General features: G+C 40.8%; 1 protein-coding gene across 3 annotated transcripts in view; it reads right to left on the bottom strand.

The window, feature by feature from the left end:
• The window catches only part of NKAIN3 (sodium/potassium transporting ATPase interacting 3), a 391,690-nt gene extending 371,493 nt beyond the window's left edge, over positions 1–20,197 (bottom strand). For 2 of the 3 annotated variants that reach the window (XM_039549431.1, XM_039549432.1), the window contains exon 1: positions 20,017–20,082. In XM_039549431.1, coding sequence (XP_039405365.1) covers positions 20,017–20,070 — 54 coding nt within the window. In that variant the 5' untranslated portion in view covers positions 20,071–20,082. Of the gene's footprint in view, positions 1–20,016 lie in introns of all 3 variants that reach the window. The other variant, XM_039549430.1, reaches the window with a different exon arrangement.
• Between the last annotated feature and the right edge of the window lie 16 nt (positions 20,198–20,213).

The following is a 20,213-nucleotide window of genomic DNA, read 5'->3' as shown; positions in this document are numbered from 1 at the left end:
TTGAGTTCTTATAGAATCATAAAATCATTTAGGCTGGAAAAGTTCTTTAAGATCATCAAGTCCAACCACCAACCTAAAACTGCCAAGGCCACCACTAAACCATGTCCCTATGTGCCACATCTATATGTCTTTTAAATACCTTCAGGTATGGTGACTCAACCACTTCCCTGGGCAGCCTGTTCCAATGCTTGACAATCCCCATTCAGCGAAGACATTTTTCTAAATATTACTTGTTGGGAGACTGACCCCCACTTCACTACAGCCTTCTTTCGAGTAGTTGTGAGAGAGTGATAAGGTCCCCCCTGAGCCTCCTCTTCCCAGGCTAAACAGCCCCAGCTCCCTCAGCCGCTCCTCATAGGATTTGTGCTCCAGACCCTCCAGCAGCTCTGTTGCCCTTCTCTGGACACACTCCAGCACCTCAATGTCCTTCTTGTAGTAAGGGGCCTGTAACTGGACACAGCATTTGAGATGTTGCCTCAGCAGTGATGAGTACAGGGGGAAAATCACTACCCTGGTCCCGCTGGCCACACTATTTCTGATCCATGCCAGGATGCCATTGGCCTTCTTGGCCACCTGGGCACACACTGGCTCATGTTCAACCGGTTGTTGACCAATTACCCCAGGTCCTTTTCCACTGAGCAGCCTTCCAGCCACTCTGCCCCCAGTCTGTAGCGCTGGATGGGGTTGTTGTGACCCAAGGACAGGACTGGACCTTGCCACCTTGTTGAAGCTCATAAAATTTGCCACAGCCCATCAATCCAGCCTGTCCAGATCCCTCTGCAGAGCCTTCTTGCCCTCCAGCAGATCAACACTCCTGCCAAACTTGGTGTCATCTGCAAGCTCACTGAGGGTGCCCTCGATCACCTCACCCAGTCGATAAAGATATTAAACAAGTCAGGCCCTGGGCAACACCACTTGTGACTGGCTGCCAGCTGGATTTAACTCCATACACCACCACTCCCTGGGCCTGGCCATCTAGTCTTTTACCCAGTAAAAAATGCATATGTCCAAGCCACAAGCAGTCAGTCTCTCTAGGAGAATGCTGTGGGAAAGGGTGTCAAAAGCTTTATTAAACTCCAGGTAAAAAGCATCCACAGCCTTTCCTTCATCCACTAGGTGATGGGGTCTGGTGACTGGGTCACCTTGTCATAGAAGAAGATCAGGTTGGTCAGCAGCACCTGCCTTTCACAGACTCATGTTGACTGGAATGATTCAATATGAAATGCGATTAAATATGATTCAATATGAAAAATATCCACTCAGTAACTGGCTTTGGACAGTCAAAGGCATGGTAATCCTTGTACATCCAGTAAATAGCTACAGAAGAACATGTATATGGAAGAAAACTATCATAAAATCCAAGACTGAGAAAATGCATTTCTAAGTCACTAGCAGATATTTGGGGGAAATGGGCCTTTTATCAAGTTTGTGAGAAACTACAAGCTCTCCAGATCAAAGACAAAGAAGCAGAGAAGATGACCCCAGCAGGCTTATTTGTTTCATTTAGAATCTGAGCAACAAGGAGTACCCCAGGGATCAATATGTTTATCAGAGGTCAGATGATACTTGAAAAGAGTAAGGTTGGAACGATACAGCAACAGAAGCAAGATCCTCACATGCAAAAGCAGACGTATTCTTTTCTCCTGCCATTGCCCTCCTTCCCATCTTTTAGCTGTTTATTTTCTGTCATTATTAGAACCCTTAACAACTACTTTTTAAAGCAACAAAATACATGCATAAAACAAATATATTTGGCCCAATTCATAATTAACAAAAGGTCTTTCTGATAATCAGTGTTCAAATGTTGTGCACAATTTTCTGCTTGCCATTAATGAGATTCTCACTCTTCAATACCATTTAACTCACTATTTTTAAAGGAAAAAGAGCTGCCTCAAAACTCTGCATGCAACAGTAGCACAGACAGCTTTCCCATTCATATGTTAGAATTGATAGCAGTTGAATATGTTTCTCACTTTTGCATAAGCAGGTACTATCCAGTTTATATCACAAAATTGTGCCATAACCACCCTGTACTTCTGTTAGCTCACATGAAAACTTTAACCCCACAGCTATCTGTTCTAGGATGGCAAAGCCCCTGATAGGGACAGGGCAGCATCAGTGGATAGATGAGAGCTGTCTTAGCTTAGTTTATACATTTAAAGAGGTGTCATAACAGCCTACAGGAAGAAAGAAAATCCTGTTGACCTATGTCACATCTAAACCAAAAGGCTCCTGTAATGAAGTTATGCCAACAGTGTTAAGACTGCAGCCCGCAAATTAGAGAAACCCTAAGCAATATGTACCACTAGAAAGTTTTGTCACATGATCTTTAGATCTGACGTATGTTTCAAGTCCTTTGTGGGTTTTAATTCAGCCTGTGCACTTTTCCTTTCAGCCATTTCTGAAATCAGGGTCAAAAGCAGCCACAAGAGATCATCTGCCTCCAGACAAAATCAACTGTACAAACGGTATATTCTTAATCAAACACCCCTGTAAAAAGATCCCTAATCCCTGGGAAATTTACTGTTTTCATAGGAAAGTAAAGATGGAGCAGTGTTTAACCCATATAGTACATATACTTTGCATGCAAAAATAATTCCTCAGTGAGAGAGAATGGGGAATATATGCACCATTCAGACCAGATTCATAACTCTTTTCCCACAAAATTCAGTAAGAATACTTCTCTTATTTTTCAAAGGGAATACAACTAAGCCAAGGCTTTCTTCACCTGCATAAATGAAAAAGTGCACCTGTATCTGAAAATATCTTTAAAACAAGGGTCTGCCTTTCTTGTTGATACAGGCTGCCCAGGGAGGTCATGGAGTCTCCCTCTCTGAAGGGTTTCAAAACCCACCTGGATGCATTCCTGTGTAACCTGTCCTAGGTGACCCTGCCTTGGCAGATGGTTGAACAAGATGTTCTCCAGAGGTCCCTTCCAACCCAAACAATTCTGTGATTTTGTTATATTCCCACTGCCCCTGTTCTTACCACTCCTCAAGATAAGAACTTAAATTATATGTAATTCAAGAATCTTGTCTTACATTATCAGAAAGGTGACCATTTATTATATTTTCTTACCTTCCACCAGTATTTTAGCATGATGCCGTGGAATGCAATGCTTCCAGCCCTGAGTTACAGGTTTTGCTCACAACTCTTTCTTCTGAAAGGTGAACAAAAGCAAAAGTAATGTGTCTCTCCTGACACCTCTGGAAAGGTCTTTAGACAACAATTCCAGGCACAATAAAGTTTCTGCCCTGCCAAGTAAAAGTGCTAAATGTGAAGAATTCTGTTAATGCAATGTTATGATTAATATTTTCAATAAACCACAGTGGGGGAAGCCTAAATTTTGCCTCTTGCATCAACTCTAATAAAGCACAGTTAATCATCTGGGAAAAAAAAAAAGAAAGAAAAACACAAAAAAAAGCATAGAAGAAAACTGTGCATGGCCGAATACAAAACCTGAAATTAGTGTGAACAAGTTTCACTGATTTCCAGCAGGTTTTGGATCCCATCATTTTTGGGGCTTTTTTTCCTTCAATATTACAATATTATTTCCTGAACATACCTGTGTGTATGCTGGCCATATTTTCAACTTCCTTATCATCATCCCTCCGTGTTCCTTCAAAGGAGATATAAAAATATGTTCTGGAAAGGTCAGAAGTTACAGACTATCTGAGTCTTCCCTCTAACAATAGGCTTCTGCTAAAAACTCTGAGGACCTTTACACTTTCCAAAATAGGACAAGGATGAATGAAGACAGAGTGGATACAGACACAAAACCCCTAAAGAAGACATGGCGATGGTATGAGAAACTATCAGTAACACCATTATAATCTCAAACTCTACAAAGCATTTTACTGAAACACGAAGGTAAGAAATATTTTTAAATATACATTTAATATCAAAGCAATTTTTTCAAATATATGAAGAACACTTAACATCAGGTATTCAGTTGTTATCTTTTAAAACTGATATTCAGCAAGTATAAATGACCAAGCCTCCACTGATGTTAACTTACAGAGGCTAGAGAAAGTGAGTTTCGAATGATCTAATAACAGAAAATGCAAGGGATACTGACCTCATTTGTACCATCACCACGCACCTTGCTGCTCGTAAACAGACCAGCATGACACGTCCAAAATTTCCCAAGGAAAAATCTGTATTTGTGCTATGAAAAAGCATTAACACTTCAATTTCCGGGCCATCCTTTCTGAGAATATGAAAGCATCAGACAAGAAAGGCTTATAAAAGATGAATAGTTATCTTGTGCTTAAGACATGAGCCTGAGTTTTTTCCCTGGCTTTGTCCCAACTTCTCTACAGCCTCAAGCAAGGTCTACTAGCATCAGTGGCAGTAAAAGGCTACAAACTCACTTTTGGGAACAGCTGTGAGAAATATTTCAAAGTTCCTTAAACATTAAAAATAACTTTCAAGGAGGATAGAAATAAATAGATTAACTAAGCAGGAGGGCTTATTGGTAAGATTCAGTGGCTGTGTTAGGATTATTATTACCTTTATGTAAGGTAAAAATTAATCTGGAAATTAACAGAATTAAAATGGTGCACTTGAAATTAGGCCTACGTCAGCTAAATAATTAGGGGAGAGTTTATTCTACACTAGCTACTTTGTACAGTTTTAGGAAACAGAACTCCAGAAATCAAAATAGCAAGAGATTTACAGGGGCACTCTAGAAACTATGATGCAATTTCCAACCCAGTTCTGAGAATCTGCCCCTGTTCTGAGCCTTAGTCATGGGGGAGCAAAGGCAAAACCATTCCAGAAGACCCTGGCCATCAGCAGCAGTTTATTAATGCAGCACTGAGGTTCTCTTGGTGTACTTCTCTGCTTCATGCTTACCTTTCACCTCATCCTCAAACCTCATTGCAACAGCATTATGAATTAACACGGCCCATTCCATTCTGCTGCCCAAGAATAATCAACACAAGACATAAAGCTGACTGGGATGAACAAGTCAGGTTCCCATCAAAGCAATAAGCCAGAATCCAATAAAGCAGTAACTGGTGGACCCCATCAGCTCTCCCAGTGTCTGTTTTCACAACAGCCTAAGCATTTCAAAGAATGTGTGCCCACACATTTTGATAACTCCCCTCTTTTTATACTAGTTGGCATATGTATCTTTTCAGAGCAGGCCAGACTGCTTTGCCTATGCTCCAGCTCATCCAGGTACAGACCAGTTTCTGTCCAGGAGCCTTTGGGATGCACTAGCACTGTTCTGTGCCGAAGCTATGATACTCTCTACAGGTTCATTAACCAAGGCACCACACCATGCTAACTAACTTCACAGTTCCTAGGTGCACACTGGCTTCCCTCTGGCCATCTCCAAGCAGAATAAACATGTGACTGCCTTCATCATCTTGTGTAAGCAAACACAATACTACTTCTCCAACTTAAGAGTTCTTAAAATTCTTTATGCATGCCAAATAATAACCATTATAGGAGAAAGTCTCACATTGTCATGCAGCCAGTATTTCTAATGCAAAACTGGAATTGTGTGTGAATATGCCCTCACATAGAAAAAAGGGAAATATTTTATAAAAACAATGTATGAAACTTTAAGACGTCATTATATAAGAAAATTGCCTTGAAATCTGTTGTATTTTCTTGCTTTTTCAGATATCGGTATATATTAACTTCTGACATTTGAAAAGCTTTTGTTCCCAACTAAGAGAATGAGAGCAGAACAGACCTTAAAAGCATCTTAAAGTAATGGAAGATTTAATAAGAAAATAATATACTTTTAGTCTAGCAAAAAATGTGAGCATATTAATAATAGATGACCAGCGCTACTCAGCATGATGTAGGGATCCGTGAAATGTTACAAGGCTAAGTCTCATGCTGGTGAAGTGCTGGCTGGTAACACTGATAGAGCCAGTATGTGTGAAAGAAATCTTCCCTTGAGGATGTCCAATGGGTATATTCTCAACCACAACACTTTTCAGATTGGAAGAGGGTACTCATTTCTGCAGGCTTCCTAATGCTTCAGTGACTTCATCTAATGGCACCCTCTAATAGTGCCTGCACTTACCAAGCCCAGCCAGTAGCACAGCTGCCTCAGTTACAGCTCGATCCCTCTGAGTAGTGACGCCACTGAGTGAGGACGCCAGTATCTGTAGCTCCTGCTGTTCTCTGTGGGAGATGAGGTTACTCACTCGGATAAAGGAGGTGCTCAGCATTTAGCACAGTCAGACTGGTGTGCCTCTGATAGTTTATGTTCTTTAAAGTCACAGAGATTACCCCTTAAACACCAGCATAATTTATTGCTTCACTTTTAGTGGAAAAAAACTGAATGTGAATGGGCTGCCTTGGAAATTACTTTCCTGCATAGATAGCTGGGATTCAATGTGCATTCACCACTCAGAGAAAATGCAACAATTAAGGTTTGCCGCCCAGGAGATTTGGAATTCTTCTTCCTATTGCAATGAATATCCTGTAATCTTTTAGCCAATTCCAGTCACCAAAAATTGGATTGAGCAAATGAGTTGACAAAGTACCATAATAAGAAAACCATGAACTCATGGTCCTTTTAGTATAAATTGAACTGTGCTTCTATCAGCAGAAACAAAACTCCTCCCTGACTTAAAACTGTCCCTTCCCTGTATACAGATGGTCAGTTCCAGTATTTAGGGGATACTTGCTTTTTTTCCTGTTCTCCAGAATGTCCTTAAGAGACTGACTCTTGTTTTCCCCAAGTGCCTGTGGCCAGAGGTAACAATACAATGGGGAATCCCCAAAGAAGCATGCAGTCAGTGCAGATGTAGGTATTTGCAAGTCTCATTATGCAGGAAAGCTAATTGTGTAGGGATCAACTCAAATTTGTCAGCTCCTGAAAATAATCTTTCCAGAGGAGAACCCATACTTAGTACATGCCTCCTGTGTTGGGTTGACCCTGAGTTGATGGACAGTCTTTAAGACCAATTACGCTTCTCACAATTTACGTATTTAAACCGCACAGAAAGGCGGGATTTCCCCTTTGGTCGGAGCTCGCTTGCTGGAAGGTGGGGGGCTCCGAGCCTCCCGGCCCCGCCCCGCCGGGCCGGGGCCACTGCCCCTTTCCCAACACTGCGACACGGACCCTGGGTCGCTGGGGGGACTGTCCCAGAGCCACAGGCAGCTAAAACCAGCCATGGACTGCTCACAGCTAAACCCATCCAGCGCGGCTTCTGGGGACAGGCGGGTCCCTCTCCTCTCCATGCGGAGCCAGCGGAGTCAGCAGGAGCCGGCAGAGCCTCCTGTCTGCAGCCAGCACACTTCGTGCTGAACTGAAGAAGACACCACACAGCCAGCAGCACAGAGGGAGCGAGGCTTTCCCCACCGTAAAGCCTGAACAAGAACACCCTTCAACGTGGCGGCTTCAGAGTCAGAGAGAACGAGAAGTGAGTCACGTGGGACGGAGCTGGAAATGGCGACGGGAGAAAAGAGGGCGGTGCCGCGATTCTGGCGCGCAGCTTAAAAGAAACCTTCTTGCATGCCGTGGTAAGAAACTGTAATACCACAAACTGTTTGTCTCTTTAATCCATTTGAAGAACATGGGGGGCTGGAGTATCTTCGTGTGCCTGTGAAGTTTGTGAAGAGTGCCTATGCCAGGCTATATAGAAGTAGTGAGAGGCTGTTAGAGACTTGTGGCGAAGAAAAGCCTTTGTGTGCAGGCCAAAATAACTTACCCTTAAAAAGATGAATAACCCCATGTGATGGCCCATGTTTTGTAGTGTGAAAGAACTATGAAATTCTTCATGGGAGAGATGTTCTACACACAGCAGACTGTTTGTTTCCGGGCGGGTCTGCTATTGGTGGCAGTTTGGGAACCACGTGCAGCTGAAGGAAAACCTTTTTTCCTTAAGCATAAGAAAGAGACTTTTCAAGAACTGCAACACTGACTAACATCCCATGTTCTGTTATCCCTTATGTGAGCTGGGTAAAAGGAGAGAAGTGCTGGAAGGAGGGGCGGGGGGGGAATTTACTTTAATTTTGTTTTGTTGTTTTCTCTTTACTTTTAATTCTGTTAGTAATAAAGCTCTTTCATTGTACTGCAACTGTTTAAGGTTTGTGCCTGCTTTGCTTTTCTCCTAATTCATATCTCACAGAAGGAAAATAAGTAAATAATATTTTGAATCAAAACCACTACATTTAATTGGTGTTTCTGCCCGGTTTCGAACTCAACCCGCTACACCTCCTGAAACAGAAAGATTTTTGTCTTTGCAATATATTTTAGCTCCTCTAAATCACTTTGCAAATGGTACACAATTAAAAAGAAATGTGTTCTCCAAATTATGAGCTCACCCAAATACAGTGAACTTGCCCATTGAAGTGTTAAGATTCTCATGGTCACATGTGGCCAATATAAAAAAGGGAATTATTGTAACTGTGTGCAGAAACGTGAAGCATAAAACCAGCCTGAACTACGACTCCAGAGACTTTCTGTAGAGCGTAAAGCAAAACATTTGCACATTTCTTTTCCTGACTCCATTACCTGTTTTGGTCTGTAAATGCTCGAGGCAGGCTGTACCTCAGTTACGCATCCTAATCCAGAGCCAACCTCAGCTGCAGTGTGCTTCAAATGATCTCTAAAAGGGCAAAACCAGCCCTGAACTGGGGGCATTATTTACTTCAGCTGCTCAACAGATGAATAAACACAGTGAAACCCCAGCAGTACTGGAGCCCTCCAGCATGACTGGCATGTGGACCAAGTATAGTCCAGCCTAGAAATCTCAGAGAAAACTAAGAAATTCATGGGGCCAAGAATTTCACGGTCAGATAGGCCAAGAGAACCAAATACACAGTAAAGATAAATAATAAATAATTAAATTAATAAATCTATAATGAATACACCAGAATCTCAGTTGCTCTGTGAGATCTCGGGTTAACCGGGACACTCTTTTGGCCACAAGGCACCGCAGAAACAGCCCCTCAGCTTTCAGTGCAAGTAAGTATCACATACTGACTTAAACACTGAAACTCGGAACCTTTCATGGATACAAAAATGGCAATGAAATTATTTGACATCACCTTCTCCCCACCCCTAGATGATCCAGGCTTGTTAAATGTGACCAGAAGAGGTTATAGGCAGTATTGCTCTCCAACCATCATGCATTACACTTCTTTTAAAAATGCAGGGTGTATAGAAAATTTCAGCAGATCAGGGTGGATACAGATTTAGTACCTGTCCCACAACAGAACAAGCAATAAGGTTCATGTACCTACGTGATGGGTGTCAGCATCATGCTGGTGAGGCTGCTTCACACCCTGCATTACCGCTGAGCAAGGCAGCACATCTCGGCTGCACAGGCTACACTTTGAAAGAGTCATCAGTGCATTCAATTGATTACAGTTGTACAGATTAACAAATGTAACTGGTTACAATTAAAATGTAAACACACTTATCTTCATGATGTCTAACTCATGAAACAAAACAGAGAAATGATGGGCATCATAATTTAATCCAATTTAAATAAACTTTGGCACTTTGTGGTTACTTCTGGCACACCTCAGTCAGCTTTGGCTTTCACCAAACCACTATGACTAAATTATACATTAGTAATATACAACTTAAAGCCATTCATGGCATCTAATATATTTCAATGTACTTAAACTAATTTCTGACATGTGAATGAAGTTTGGACGTAGGCTACTGCCATTCATATGTCTAATTTTTCACTGTAAATCCAGGCTTGGAAGCATTTTTTCAGTCCATCCTAACACTCCCACTGCACATGCTCTAATAACTGCATTACAGTAAATAACACTACTAGCTCATCTATCTGTTATCACTTGTTCACATTTCCTTCTTTTCTGAACTAATCAGACCTTTTCATAATACTGTGCAACCAACATCGTGTGAGGAACTACAAATAACTGTAGCAACTATACAACTAAACAAAACTTACGCTGTATAGTTGCAAATCACCCGGATAAGAACAACATACAGGGCCTATTTACAATCCCAAGTGAATTTTAACAGTCTTGACTGTTGGGGAACAGGGTCTGAATCTTACTATGATAAACAGATGAAGATCAGAATTTAGAAGTTGTTCTGAAATACTGGGAGGAGAGTTGGGAGTAAATCATCTGGCTCCAGGAAAAAAAAAAAAACCCAACATGAAAATGGAAATAGTGTATCATTTCACAGCTAGGCATTCGAGCAAAGAGCTTCCTGTTGCCGTGAACAGAAATGGCTTATCAGAAGGATGAGGCTGAGAACAAATCTGTGACTCTAACCAACATAAGAACTGGAAACAGAGGTAAATTGTCTTCCAAATTTGGGCATTTTTTGGGCTTCCCAAATGCCCATGTTGGTAGGTACACTAAAGCAGGTATTTTACAAATGTACAGCTCACTGACTATAGTCTGATTAAAGAATCTTCAGTTGCTTGGGGGATCTCCAAGCGAAGACCGTCTATCTTCAGTATTAAGAGTAGCTCCATCTGCATTAGAGGACAGAGAGGCTTTTCAGGTTTCTATGATGCAAATTATTCAATCAGTAGGAGCAGCACGGCTTCTGCTCCAGTTAAAATACAAACACACTTGGCCTGGTGATGTCTACTTAACTCATGAAACAAACACATATTAGAGAAATTAAACACCCTGCTTACTCGGAAATAGAAATATACAGCATGCTTTTAGCAGGAAAAATAAACAGCTCGCCAGCAGAGGCAAAACAATATATTCTTGTGATGTCATTCCTGTATTATAATGCACTACAGTTTCCAGCTTCAGAATCTTTCAACTTTTTATTCGTTGATCGTGGAGACTAAGCTCCCAGAAAAATGTTTCTCTATGCACTCCATTTTAACAGAATTTTCTTTCCAAAATGCATTTAGACATGAGCTCTTTTCAGTCCATCTAAGAAGCTGCACTTAACCAGGAGGTTTTTTTTGTTTTCTAGGTATTTACATGTCTACTCATTTCCACTGTACCTTGTGCTAAGCTTCACTTGCATGCTCCTAAGCTCCAGGAGCACTTTTGCTCACAGGAGATTCCAGGAACTGCCAACAGAGCAGTGAAGTTGCAGCATTCCCAGGACAACACAGAGTATTCAAGGCTCAACCACAGGCAAAAACTAGAGTTGGATGAGAAACATGCCAGTCATTCCAATCTCCCTAGAAAATATCATCATAAGATTTTGCTCCCCTGGCATTTTTTATTCAAAGGGTCTGACACTAACACAGTAACTTTACAACAGAATAGTGAGAAACTAGCTTAGCAGCAGCAGCAGTACGTTAGAAAAGATAAATAAAAATCTTTTTCTTAAGATCTTATTTTCAGTGATACCTTAGGGAGGAATGCCTCCCACACACATAGGCAACGTTCTTCTCTCTGATGAAGAGGGCTTCCACATCCCACTTTTTTTACATTCATCTAAACGCACCTTTCTATACTTTTCATCCCATGCTCCCACATAATCTCCTTAGCTACAAAAGCATCTCAGGATCTTTCTGCTCATGCTTCATCTCTTAAGTATTACTCTACTTTGCTACATCTGTAGTTTCTTTGGTGTGTGTCAAAACCCTCCTCAGGGAATTCCCTTTGGCTCATTGCCAAGCATATACCCTTTATATATATTTATACCTACTCTCAGCCAAAACTTCTGTACTGATGAAATTAAACAAAACAAAAAAAAAAAAAAACCCAAAACCAAACAAACAAACAAAAAAAACCAACAAAACAAAACAAACAAAACAAACCACACCCACCTTTCTATCAACCCCTTTGGAGAGACCTGTGGAAGAACCAAGTGTGACTATTCAAGATTAACCCTCAACATAAATAATTGGTTTACAATTATCTTCCTTCTGCATATCATAAAATTTTCAATTTTATTTCTTTACAACATTCATTTCTGTAAGGGGTATTTGTCCAAAACTGGCTGTTGTATTAAGTAGAAAATTTTCCTTTTTCCTTTTCTTTTACTGTACTACTGGCATTCACCAGGTGGAAGAAGTTCACTGCTGCCTTTGCTTGAACCTGCCATTATAAGGAGCCTATATGTGAAAGAATGACTTTCAGCAACTTTAATGAGAGCTGTAGGGCATTCAGCAACTTGTAAGAACAAGTCCCAAATCACCACAGCATTAAAAAATCCATCTGAGTTGAGATTACATGCAAGATAGGGCTGTGTTTGAAGAAAGACAAGATGATAAGGAAGTATAGTAAAAAGCAAAAGGTCTAAAATAAAATCTTTTACTACCATTTCATAACCAGGGTCTTAAGTACTCTGCATGTTCCTGAGATCAGAGTACAGTGATAATCCCACTTACCACTGTCCTTTACAGACCTGCCAAAGGCACAGATCCATAGCAAGACTACAAAGATTTCACTGGTCACACATGGAAGGAAAAAAAAGCCCATGACACGGTAAAACCTGTCATAGTGCTGCTGGCACAGCTGTGTCAAGGAATTGCAAGTCTCACTCAGCGTACGAGTGTCTGATCCAAAACCTGCTGGCACACCCTTTAGGAAGGTGTGCATTAACTGCTCATGAGAGATGGAGAATACTGTTTCATCTTGGACAAAACTGAGCTGCTTCAAGATTCAAAGTGAGACACTTTCCCTTTGCTACTGCCTGAATTTTATTTTCAATACAAATTGTACTAAATAAAAAGCAGTAATAAATGGTCTTCTTTCTGACCAACGAAAAAGACTAAATTTACACAAAACCAATGCAATTAACATTATTTGTCATTTTTATTTAATGTCAGTTATAAAGCTTACAAAGATATCATGTCCAGTATGAGCTAAGGCAGTGGTGCAAACTTCATTGCACTATCACGCTAGCACCCCAGACAAGCTGACGTGAAAGAAACTTCGGCAAAAACATCACTTTGGTCTTCACAGTACCATGCTCAACAATCTTCACCCTTCTTGTATAATATGAAAGGTGGAAATTAGGACCAATCTCTCTATTAAGATGACATTTTTATACTGACGCTATAGCAAGACCAGTATCATTTGATATAAACATTTCATAATGACAATTGCCCTCATCTAACCTGCAGTGAATTTCAAAATGTGACGTAGAGGTAAAAGACTCTGTAACATATTATCAGTCTCCTGAACCACACAGTCACTTATTACTGCTCCTTTATATTAGTCGTCTAGAACCAAAAACTGTCCAGTTCATTTCCCTGTAAAAACAGAAATAACAGGGGTTTTGCCCCAAAATGACTGCTTAGCAATAAATTACAAGACTGACTGAATGAAATATATTTTGCATCAATATTAATGAGTTTGAAAGATCTGATATACTACATTGTATCACAGCACTGTTATTTATGAAATATGAATCTCAAGGCCGTCACAGGTATTTCTCATTTACTTAAACACCAAAGTTTGACACCAAGAGATACAACTGAATACTAGAATTGTTATTGCCATATCAAGCCTATTTCCACTGCATTATAAACACAACAAATTAAGAAACTAATTATTTCAAAATAACTCAAATTACTGTGTATTTTAAATACCCTCCTAATAAAAAATTGAAGACCCTTATTCCTTATGCTCTGGTAAGATCATACAAGCACAGGATAACCTAAGTTGCAAGGAGTATCTAGAGTTCATCCAGTAAAACCTTTATTCATAGCAGGGCCAAATTTGACATCAAATAAACTTCAATTAGATCAGGTTTTTGAGAGCTATGTTCAGCTCGATTTGAATTTATTCAAGGATGGAGTTTCCAAAACTTCTTTCAAAAACATGATCCAATAATCTATGATTTTTCTTCTAGTATTCAATCAGAATTTCCTCTGTGTTGCATCGTGGGTCCTTTGCCTCCCCACTTCACTGAGCACATCCAAGAAGTAATCATCTTAGCAAGTATGGAATGCATTAATTTACTCCAGTTCTTATCAAGTGAAGGACAAAACCTCCACTCACTTTTCTTGTACAATATCAGGGCCAATGACTGGTGAGACTATCTCTTGGTGAGAATCTCTCTTTGGTCATCTAATCAATCAAATTCATTTATTTATGTGAAAATTAATTTGTATATCATAGGGGGCCAAAATGCAACACTTTTACCTGAAAAATTAAGGAACTGTGATTTTATTACTTATTTGTCAATTTACCAGATTGGCCCTAAAACTAAAAGGGTCCCTTTGCACCTATAAGATGCAAGTAAGATACAGAAAAACATGAGCTAAGATTACCTAGTCTTAAAAGTTTTTATTTCAGTTCCAAACCTGAAAAAATTAGCAAGATTAAAACACCACCTAAACAACTGCAAGTGCAATCAAACCCAAATGATCTCCAAAAATAAACCTATGGTGTTCAAGTTCTGCAAGTCCTACCCAAATTCTATTTAGATCCAACAATACTATCCTGAATTCCAATGACTTTCCAAACCACAATATTTGTTTCCTAGTCCCAAGAATGGGGTATAGGTAGAATGTAGCATATCTTGAAATAGAAGCACATCAGCAGCATATCTGAATGTTCTTAAAATAACTATTTACAAAGCTTACTGATCTTATAGATAGGAAGAACAGCTATATTATTCACAATTTTCAGTGTATTAATTGTCCTTATTATCACTGAAATCTTAATTCCTTCCCTTCATCACTATAAATGTATTTATTAAATGTTTATATGACAATTAACCATCAGCCATAGAGCAGCCAGGAACTGTAGAAAAATAGCCTTCTGTGGTGGATGGAGCCTAAAACTAAGCAAGAGCTACATGATTCCTTTCAGAAATTCACCCAGTTCAGAAATTTCAGAGGGCTCTGAAAGTTCATGGTTCCTCAAGTTTTGAATCTCTAACTTTGGAACACTGAACAGAAAGAAGTCTTACATGCAGTTTCAGCAGGAGGGGATTTCACTTCTGAAGCTGAATTTCTGGTGCATGGAGAGGTTAAATCCTACAGTGCTGACGAGCTCAGAATATGTGTTTTACTAACATATCTCCCAACAATTTTGAAAAATAAAACAAAAACACAAAATGGAAAACAGTGTTAGTTTTTACTCTCTTGTCCCTGATGAGAAAGATCCTAAAAAGTGTATAATATCATATGTGTTTTGGATTTTGAGTATTTAACTCAAGTAGTTCTACTGGATACAGTGTATTATTTCCAATGTTAAGGTTAAATGCAACTATACACCCACAACACAAGCATATCAGCCTTTTAGGTACAGCCACCAGCAATGGTTACATGTTTTGGGGATGTCATTCGAGTTATCAGAGGAAAACACCATTCACACCTCAGCTGCTATAACAGAAAGTGCAACATCCTGCAACCAGGGCATTGTTTGTGGCTAAAATCCCAAGCTTTCTCCATCCTTGCTAGTACAATAGGCACTCCCTCAACTTCCTCCTCTTTTATCAGTGGACATATGCTTCATCCCCAGATCAATGGGCTGGTGATTCTTTTATCAACATAAAAAGTTCAGCAATTTACTGGTTCAAAGATTTTACTTTCTCAAATGTATCAATTCCCTTGAATCCCTGAGCTGTTAACTGAATAACCGGTATTTGTCAGTTCTAACATACAAGCATCGAGAGTCAAAGTCATAGAGTGTCCAGCTCTATAAAGTGTTTAAAAATGAGATGAAAATCTATGCATGATACGTACACATACCACTTCCCCACATAACTTCTGAAATTCCATGAGGTCCAGTAACAAATGATGAAACATTCTAATGGATACAGTACCATCTCCAAATGTAAGGATTTACATACATCAATATAATTAATGATAATGGTAATCATAAATATAAATCTTCTGAATATTGTAAGGGATTAGGCTATTAAAATGATCAACTGAACTTCCCAAACAATCACTAGTCAAACTTAGTACACAGAAGTTGTGTTTCCACTGGAATAATTTTCCAGTGTGGCCTGCTGACACTTTAATTATTTGGAAAGTAACAGGTTAAATAGGGAACAACCTATTTTACACTAGCTATAACTGGATAAACCATACACTTCTAAATCAGGACCTACAGAAGGAACACAGTGCAGAGGAGCCCAAGAATAAGCACATAAAATGAGACTGTCAAAACCATGAAGGGTCTTAGTCACACACTTTCCACAACCGTCCCTTCACCACTTTGAAATCTCATTCACCATCTTCGTATTTAGAGTTCTTTATGTTCATTTATCTGTATACTTCTAGGTCCCAAAAACTTCCACTCATTGAAAATGTTGAAACAACATTATCCTGCAAAGGTAGTTTCTCAGAAATATATTTTCAAAGCAGCATGAAGTTTTTCCCTGTGTGACATTTATTAACACCAATTGGATTCACACAGCTACATCTTGCTACAATTTATTGTCAATTTACCCCTTTCAGAATTTAATGTTTTTTGAATTTCTTTTCTTTTCCAAACATTTTCATCTTGCAGTGTTTTATGGCATGGTGTCTGCAATAGCACAGGCACAATCTCTGCCAGCTGGTTTAATTTTCTAGTACAGACAAGGCCAATGTCTCAGACTTCTAGTGGCACCAGTAAGAATTATGGCTGTAATCCAAAGGATCCATATGTGCTTATGATATATTTTCCCAATGTGTACATAGCTCCTAATAATCTTAATGACATATTTATGCACACAAAGATACACATACACTTCAGTGTTCTTTGCTCAGACACCTTTGGCAATGGCATATGACAATGCTTCAGTCAGGAAGAGCAAAACAGTGAAAGATCAAGGAGGGGTGGTGGGGCAAGACACAGTTCTCCTTACACAAAATTTTCTTGGTTTTCAGAAGTAGAATCCACCTGAAGGGGTCCAAGGAAACCCTGAAAGTGACTAGCAGCTTTTCCTGAACTTGTGCCACCTACACTTCCATCTCAATGATTTTTTTCCAGAATTCTGTATTACACATAATGATATGGATTTCCATTTACAAATGAAGTTATTATTAAATTATAGAAGACTAACTACAGACTGTCCTTAGGATTACTGAATTCAACATTTAAATGTGTTTATTACAAAAAAGTAAAAGGTGTCAGTCAAAAACCTCCACTTTCATGGATTAAAACATAACTGACAAACAGCACTGAAAATTACAAACAAATCTTCTTGCAGTTAATGCACTTAATGGGTTAACACTAGAGAAAGGATATTTTACTCACAGTAATGCAACAACTGTTTTTCTCCTCACTTTTGCCTAGGCTGTTTGTTTATATGTTGCTGCAATAAAGAAGACAAAAGTTACAGAAGACAAAAGTTTTAAAGAATCAGGAAACTGTGTTCTGAGGACACTGAACAATGCACTCTTCTTTAGAACAAGAAGCAAATCTTGTTTATGAACATGTCTCAAGGGATTTGACTTTTTTACTTTTACTCCCATCTTATACAGAAGAGAATCTACATAGTACATGCATGCTATAAAAGGTGCTGCCAACTGTATTTAATAAGATATTTCTTTCTCAGGTAATATCTAAAGGTTAATCTGAAGACCGAGCCTGAGCGGTTCCCAGGCCCTTCTCTGACATGACCAGAACATGACTAACATAAACGACTTTTTTAAAATATGTGCCCATCTGTTTCCTTCTAAAGTTTTTCCTCAAGTCATATAAATCATCAGTACTTCTGAAATTCTACAAGTTGGCACAAGTGATTGGATTTTGCAAGATTTGATTGGATTTTGCAAGATTTAATCTAAATATTCAAAAAAGGTCCAAAACTGCCTGTGGTGATAACTTCTACATATATAAACTGAACACTGCCACCACTGAGATCATGGAAAGCATCTGAGCTTTAAGTTCACGTGTAGTAGTTTAGGAATGATACTCTCCAACTTAGTTCTCCCACTGAGACTCTCCAAACCATGCGGCCACTTCCTCATTGCCTCTCTCCCTTCTCCCTTCCCCCTACAGGTGCCTGGAGAGGAGAATTAGAGGCACAAAAGGCAAAGATCGTGGGTTGAGATAAGAACAATTTACTGGAAACAGCAATGAGATAAGAAAAGGAACAGTAGCATCAACAATATTAATAACAAAAGTGTACTAAAGAGAGAGAGATTCACATGCAAAATGCTCATCCCAGCCCCACCAGACCACAGCCATGCAGCCATGCTCCCTCTGGCTTGGAACTGGGGCCACCCCACCGCTCTCTCTAGCTAGGCACTGATGCCACGCTAGCCCAACCGGAAGGAGCCCATTCTCCTGAACAGACTCCTTTTCCTCCACCCCTGGCAATGATGTGAGGTAGTACAGAATAGCCCCCACATCCTAGCCATGTCCCCTCCAGGCTACTGCAAAAAAATTAACAAAAATTAATTGGTGAGAACCAGGACATAATATCTACCAGATTACTTCTTGAATATAAAGAAGGACTTGTATTTTTAAACGAAAACAAATTAAAATTACAGCATTTTGCTATACAGACATTTATCAGCACCTAAAAGATGTCGATGTAACAGTGGAACATCACTATAAAGCAGGTAAGTACAGCAGAAAAAACTATGCCTTTAAGTAATTTTTGAAAGTCGCTATATCATCTGATAGGTCTTTTATAAAACACGACTCTTTTCCTGAAAGACTTTTTATGCATTTCGCTGCAGATTATGCTGGCCATTCACACTTTACTTCAATTTTTATAGCCTCCCAGTAATTCTACAGAATAGTAAATACAGTCATTATAATCCTCATAACTGGAAAAGAGATATATTTGAATAGGGTATGTTTCCCCTCCCACATGGCATGATGTAAATCAGGAGCAATTCTGCTGCAGTCTTTAGCACAAAACCGATACAAAACAAGGAATAAAAAATAACAGCAATGTATAAAGAACACTTTCCTTACACTACAAGTACAAATCATATGCCTCCTCTGGTTTTTGGCACGGTTGTGCCATTGAGTTACTTATACCACACTAAGCCCATCACTCTAAAGCACATCTGAATAAGGTCCAGGCTCACACTGGAAACAATGGAGACACACCAGTTTACACAGGCTAAGAACCTGGCACAAAGCCTTGCAAATGAAAGGGGATCTTCAAATAAATGCAGTATGTACAATTACTTCTAGAGTATTACCTCTGAAACAGAAGCCATTTCAAAGTGCTGTAAGAGAAAACTAGAAAAATCGCAAAAGATTACGAATACAAACACACACCTCCCCCCCCCCCCCCAAACTAAATGCATCCCACTTTTCTCTTTTACAGACACACACACACACTTTAGGAATAGCACTCATTTTAAGAGAGAACATGTGGCAAAATGATGACACTGAGTCACTAGAAAAGAGAAAAATCTTTTAAAACACTCTTGGGACCAGGGACTACCGTTAAGGGGAAAGCATTATTTTATCATCCTGCTAATGAGCCAGAGGAAAGATTATTGTTGTTTGGCGGTGATTTATCTCAACAACTCTCTTCTCTAAAATAAATATACCAACTCCACTAAACAAAGAAAAGAAGCGACACCGTTCTGTTGTTTCAACTGCACGCTGAGGAATACTTAATCAGAGGAAAGGAATCCCAAGAAAAGTCACGGGAGAGAGCCGGCACACGCCGTTTTTACAAGGGTTAAGAAAAATAGAAAAAGAAAGAAGCGGCGATGCCGGTCCCCGCATCTTCCCACCGCACCGGCAGCGCCCAGCAGTGTCCGGCCTCACCGCCGCCCCGCGGGCACCGACCGAGGGCATCGTCAGCCTCGTTCTTCCCCTCGTCCTCTACTTTGAGCAGACGGGGGAAGCCCCTGCCCGGCACTCAGCGGGGAGTGACACCGTCTCGAAGCGACATCAGGGCGGGGGAGCCGCTCTCCCTCAGGCAGGGAGCGCTGACAGCCGCCCGGACTGGGGCGCCGCAGCACCCTCCCCAGGTTGCTGACCCTATCCGTCCCCCAGCCACGGGGCCGCTCTCCCCCCACGCCACGTCGCACCGCGAAACTTACAGGCCGGGGCGCGGGGAGGGTGCGCCGTCGGGGCGGCGGGCGCGGACAGCTCCGGGGCCGGGTCAGCGCCGCTCCGCGCCCCCGGCGGCCGTGGCCGGGGCGGGGGGGAGAGCGCCCGTCCCTGCCCACCTCCCGCGAAGCCGAAGCGTGCCCCGGCACTCACCAGCTGCAGCGAGCAGAGGAAGATCAGCGTGCAGCGCCCCGTGCAGCAGCCCATGGTGGCAGCCGTAGAGCCGCCGCCGCTGCTCCGCTTCTTCCCTCCTGCACTGACGCGGCCCCGGAGGCGAGGCGGGGGGCTCACCGCATCCGGACGGAGCGGCCGGGCGTGCGTGTGTCCCCTGCCTCCTGCTGCCTCGCTCC

This window comes from Corvus cornix, chromosome 2 (genome assembly GCF_000738735.6).
Source record: "Corvus cornix cornix isolate S_Up_H32 chromosome 2, ASM73873v5, whole genome shotgun sequence".
In the NCBI taxonomy this organism is placed as follows: Eukaryota; Metazoa; Chordata; class Aves; order Passeriformes; family Corvidae; genus Corvus; species Corvus cornix.
The sequence above is the reverse complement of the archived record's forward strand: the minus strand, read 5'-3'. Positions and strand labels throughout refer to the sequence as shown.